The sequence below is a fragment of the Trypanosoma conorhini genome, assembly GCF_003719485.1.
Source record: "Trypanosoma conorhini strain 025E chromosome Unknown Tco_14.4_contig_00328, whole genome shotgun sequence".
NCBI lineage: Eukaryota > Euglenozoa > Kinetoplastea > Trypanosomatida > Trypanosomatidae > Trypanosoma > Trypanosoma conorhini.
Window position 1 is genome coordinate 16182 of NW_021704415.1, and position 4670 is coordinate 20851.

Below are 4670 nucleotides of genomic sequence, written 5' to 3' on the forward strand. Positions count from 1 at the left end.
TTCTGGCGGCGGTGGTGGGAGGAGAGTAGGGTCAAGCAACAGCTTCTTGGAATGAGGTTGCGGCGCGGCAGAACCAAGTGGATTGTGCTTTGCTCTGCAAGGCGGCACGGGCAATGTTTTTATTGCGCTTTTTTTTTCCTTCTTTTTCTTACTTTTCCCCCCAGCCCTTCTCTACCACTCTACACACGGGGGGAGGGATGCGGCGGTGGCGGGGCAGTACAGTTCTCCCACTTTGTGAGTTTCTGCCGAGAGCCTAGACATTGTGGCCGAGCGAGTCGTTGATTTATCTTCTGGCCTTGACGGCCCTCCCCTGCACTCCCTTTTTCCCGGCATCATTGAGGTCTGCTGTCGGCGGGTGCAGTCTTCCAGCGTGGAACTTTCCCCCACATGCTCCCTTGGATTTCTTAGGACAATGCGACAGGGCCCCACGTGGAATATATATATATATATATACATGCCTTCTGCTTTTTGCTCTTCGTTTGTGTCTTTTGTTTGTATTCAATGGTTCGTACCAACAATAACAAAAAAAGGGGGGCGCCGTGATTGTATAGTTGTCTGAAGCGACGCGTAAAACCGTTACAGGCGATGAGGGTCAGCTCCAAGGATTGGTTGCTTTCCTTGCACTTCATGCCGCTGGAGTTTGGCATGCTGCTGACGCTATTGGTGTTTTGCGTGGCACCAGCGTATGCTGTCTGGTCGCTGCTGCTCCTTGCATCAGGTTGCCTGTGCACAATGGTGCTGCTCACCCTTCTTCCGCTTGCGCCGTTGAAGGCTGGAGGCACACATCATGTTGGTATTCGCCACATCACGCGTGATCTGGCCGTGTACTACCCAACATTTATTAAGCCAATTGAGGGGGAGCCTTGGCTTCCTGGCAATGATTCCTTTTACATCCACACCATGGCGGAGAGGGTCAGGCTGGGCAAATTGTGGCTGAAACATTTGAAGCTTGTGCAGATTCCCTGCACCCGCAACGCGAGTATCGTCTCACTCATGACACATGACGGTGAACCTCGGAAAGTCTTTATTATTAGTCATACATTAAATACGCATCACTTGGCATACTCACGACTTGCCTTGGCGCTGTCTGCATCTGGTGCCCTGGTGTATAGCGTACTTCATTCCGATACCATGGATGTTTCCGTTGAAAAAAACATAGCCCAGACACCTCTAGGTGAGGATGAAGAAGAATCGTTGCTGGAACTAGGACTGAGCCAAGAGCTCATGGAGGCGCAACTGGAAAAACGTGTTGAAGACGTTGTGGGTGTTATCGAGGGCATTTCTGCAGGGAAGCTGCTTCGACAGTTGCGCGTTGGGCCCGTGGAATTACAGTCATTTATCTCTGCTGGGATTAAATTCAACCTCATTGGTCATGGCTTCGGCGCTCTGACGATGCTAGCTGTCGCCGTGAAGGCCCCCGCAGTCGCCTCCTGCATTCACTCCGTCACTGCCTTTGATGCGTGGCCGTTGGGTCTGCTGGAGCGTACTGTGGGAGGCACCGTCTCCATGCCGCTGCACATCCGGGTACAGCTCCTCGACTCCGAGGAGTGGTGCGAGCGCCGGGAATACGTTGCGCGGTCGGAGGAGCTGCGGGCGCAGCTTTCCTCGTCTGGTGTCTCGTGCCTCCGCAAAACTTGCAGTGGGACCGACCACAAGTCCATCATGGACATGGGTTTGCTGCTGCCCTTGACGAAGCGGAAGCGGTTTGCGTCCAAGAAGTCCGCAAAGCTTATCCCTCTAATGGCCAAGGAGGTGCTGCAGTTTACCGAGTGATAGTAACAGAGGGGCCGACGTGAGTCTAAAAAAAAAAATCGGCACTGCTTCAGCTGAAGGCATTGCCAGATAACACCGCCACATAAAAATACAGGGAAACGGAAAACCTACAACGGAAGCTGAAACTTCGTTCTGTTTGTGTGTCCCTTTCCACGTGGGTGGGTGCCGCCGGCGTGGCTATACTTTTATTGCGTCTCTCTCTCTCTCTCCTCCTGACTTTCTTTGTCCTCCCGCCTCTCTCATGCTGCAGCGTATAACATTTACGCATACATATACATATATTATTTGGTTTGCTCTGAATTTACGCCTAGGAGACATCAGTAGAAAGTGTCCCCAACTGCAATAACGCACACAGAAGGATAAATAATAAAACCACAGAGGAAACCGCGATGGGTGCAATGGAGGGATTTCTGGCATGTGCACCAACCTCCTACTGGGACTACATCATATCGCCCCATGTAGTCTCTCTTGTCGCTTTGCTCCCTCTCAGTGCCCTGCTACACATCTGCGGAGGTGCGGCTTTGTGGGCGCTCTTTCTGCTTCCCTTAGGCTGTTTGCTAACGGCCATCATGTTTATATTACTACCGCTGCCTATTATAAAGCCCGTGGGCGGCCGCTACCACGTCGGCGTGGCACATATACGTAGTCGCCAGAGCCAGGCGATGCCGCCACTGGCCGTTTTCTACCCAACCAATGAAGCTCCACGGCGCAAGGGTATTTCCTATCTTCCTTTCAATGATGCTCGTTTCATGAGTGGGATTGCCTCCAATTCGAAGATTCCACTTTATTTTTTGAGGGACTTCATATTTGTGCGACTGCAATCCACGGAGAATGCGAGACCGATTCCTCTCATTACCAGCACTCAGCTACCGCTTCCCGTAATCGTCTTCAGCCACGGTCTCTACGGGTACCATCGTTTGTACAGTTGCCTACTGGCGGATCTTGCCGCCCGTGGGGCCGTCGTGGTGAGTGTTGGGCACTGCGACGGAAGTGCCTCTTTTATGAGTGACGGTGATGCGGGAGGGCCGGAGTTTCCCCTCAAGCAATTGGACTGGGAATCCCCCGCCTGTGAGGAGGCGCTTGCCCAACGCGTGCTTGAAGTACGACGCACAGTGAGGCGTCTGTCCGAAGAGGAGTTTTGGAAAGGGCTGGGCTTCGCCGCAGCTGACGTTGATACGTACCTCCGCCAACCGCCGCGGGTTCACTTGTCTGGTCACTCGTTTGGCGGGGCAACGGCGCTTGTCGCCGCCCTGCAAGAGGAACAGGAGTCTGCGCCCAGAGCAAGTGCCGTTCAGAGTGTCATTGTGTTTGACCCCTGGCATTTCCCGCTGCAGCGAGACATGTTTTTTCGCCCGATTGAATGCGGTCGTAAGTCGTACACAACTCCGACGCTAATGATACAGTCCGAGGAATGGGTCCATTACACGCCCAGCTGGGACTTCTTTCAGCAGCTTGCAAAGCTTCTTTTGTCGCAACCGTCGATTGTCTCTCTCAGTGAGAGGGAGCAGCGGAGTAGGTTTGTGACGGAGAAAACGGGCAGCACAAATCACTACTCCGTGAGTGATGTCGTTCTCTTAAGCCCCATTATTCACGGCTGCACGAAGGCCGTGGTTCCTCCCCAAGTACAGATTTTGGAGTGGTCCAACACGCTTCTTCGCTTTGCCAAGCAGCACACAGTGTTCGCCAAAGGGCCATCGGGTTCATTGCAGTAGCACGGTTGTTTCTTTGCGAAGTTCTTGTTGTTCTTATTTTTTTGCCTATTTAACGTATTTGTTTGCGTCCGTTGAAATGCGTATTGGACGGAGGAATGGGGAAGTGAGAGGCGGGGCTGCACTGCCTCTCCTTAGTTCTTGGCCCAGGATGGGTTTCTTGGCGGAAAAGGAGGTCAGCTCGGGGGTGTTTTCTTGCACTTTTTTGGCGCGGGGTCTTGAGGAGGGGCGCACGCGATTTTTGAAGGAGCATCAACAGCAATAGCAGAGAAGAAAAAAGAGGGAGATAAGATAACCGTCGCAGCAGAAGTGTAATTCAAGCCTACACAAGGGGAAGGACAAGGAGGGAGAGGCCATGTCAACAAGACGACTGCTGCACACGATGATTCGTGTGGGGGATTTGGATCGCAGTATCAAATTCTACACAGAGGCCCTCGGTATGCGCCTGCTGCGAAAGTGGGACTGCCCAGAGGACAAATTCACACTGGCTTTTCTCGGATATGGCACCGAGTGTGAGACTGCGGTCCTGGAGCTTACCTACAACTACGGCCAGAGTGAGTACAAGCACGGGGATGCGTATGGGCACATTGCAATTGGTGTGGAGGATGTCGATGGAGAAGTCGCCCGGTTGAGGGCAATGAATGTGCCGATCGACTATGAAAGCGGCGATGGTTTCATGGCATTTATTGTGGACCCCGATGGGTACTATATCGAGCTTCTTAACACGGAACAGATGATGAAAAAGTCCCGAGAGCACATGAAGCAACAGGGCACGGCTTAAGCGGGTGGAGGAAACGAAAAGCAACGAAAAAAAAAAACAGGAAGCTGCCGACACCTGCGTTGCCCCATATTTACTTAAAGGATGTTTAAATTCATATTATTTGTGTGAGGGAGAGTGGAGAAAATTATGGGAGTGGGCCCCTCTTTATTATGACCTTCATTACTGATCTTATGGGTGCCGTCAACGCGTTGAATTTTTTTTATTTATTTCTCTCGTTCTTGTTTCTTTTTCCCGCCGCTCAACGATGGCCTCTTTAGTTTCTTTTTTCTCTCTTCATGTGTGTCAATCGGCTGTCGGTGTGTGAAGTCTCGTCTCGTTGCTGTCTCCTTTCTTCAATCCCGTTATTTACACACACACACACGCACATGCGCATGCGCACGCGCAGTCTCTTTCTTTCTTTCTTTCTT

At 51.9% G+C, this 4670-nt stretch overlaps 3 protein-coding genes across 3 annotated transcripts, besides 4 other annotated features; all 3 read left to right on the plus strand.

Annotated features, from left to right (window-relative positions):
• The first annotated feature begins 434 nt into the window (after positions 1-434).
• Positions 435-456: a microsatellite.
• A 129-nt stretch (positions 457-585) lies between these two features.
• On the plus strand, positions 586-1773 carry Tco025E_05543 (phospholipase A2-like protein; the record flags this gene model as incomplete). Its single annotated transcript, XM_029372437.1, has 1 exon — positions 586-1773. One exon carries the CDS (start codon positions 586-588, stop codon positions 1771-1773), a length of 1188 nt encoding a protein of 395 aa, XP_029227468.1.
• A 193-nt stretch (positions 1774-1966) lies between these two features.
• Positions 1967-2014: a microsatellite.
• A 148-nt stretch (positions 2015-2162) lies between these two features.
• Tco025E_05544 (phospholipase A1) lies at positions 2163-3485 on the plus strand (the record flags this gene model as incomplete). Its single annotated transcript, XM_029372438.1, has 1 exon — positions 2163-3485. The coding sequence occupies one exon, from the start codon at positions 2163-2165 to the stop codon at positions 3483-3485; it is 1323 nt and encodes a 440-aa protein (XP_029227469.1).
• Positions 3486-3837: 352 nt separating this feature from the next.
• On the plus strand, positions 3838-4263 carry Tco025E_05545 (lactoylglutathione lyase-like protein; the record flags this gene model as incomplete). Its single annotated transcript, XM_029372439.1, has 1 exon — positions 3838-4263. One exon carries the CDS (start codon positions 3838-3840, stop codon positions 4261-4263), a length of 426 nt encoding a protein of 141 aa, XP_029227470.1.
• A 194-nt stretch (positions 4264-4457) lies between these two features.
• Positions 4458-4491: a microsatellite.
• Positions 4492-4610: 119 nt separating this feature from the next.
• Positions 4611-4647: a microsatellite.
• Positions 4648-4670: the final 23 nt, after the last annotated feature.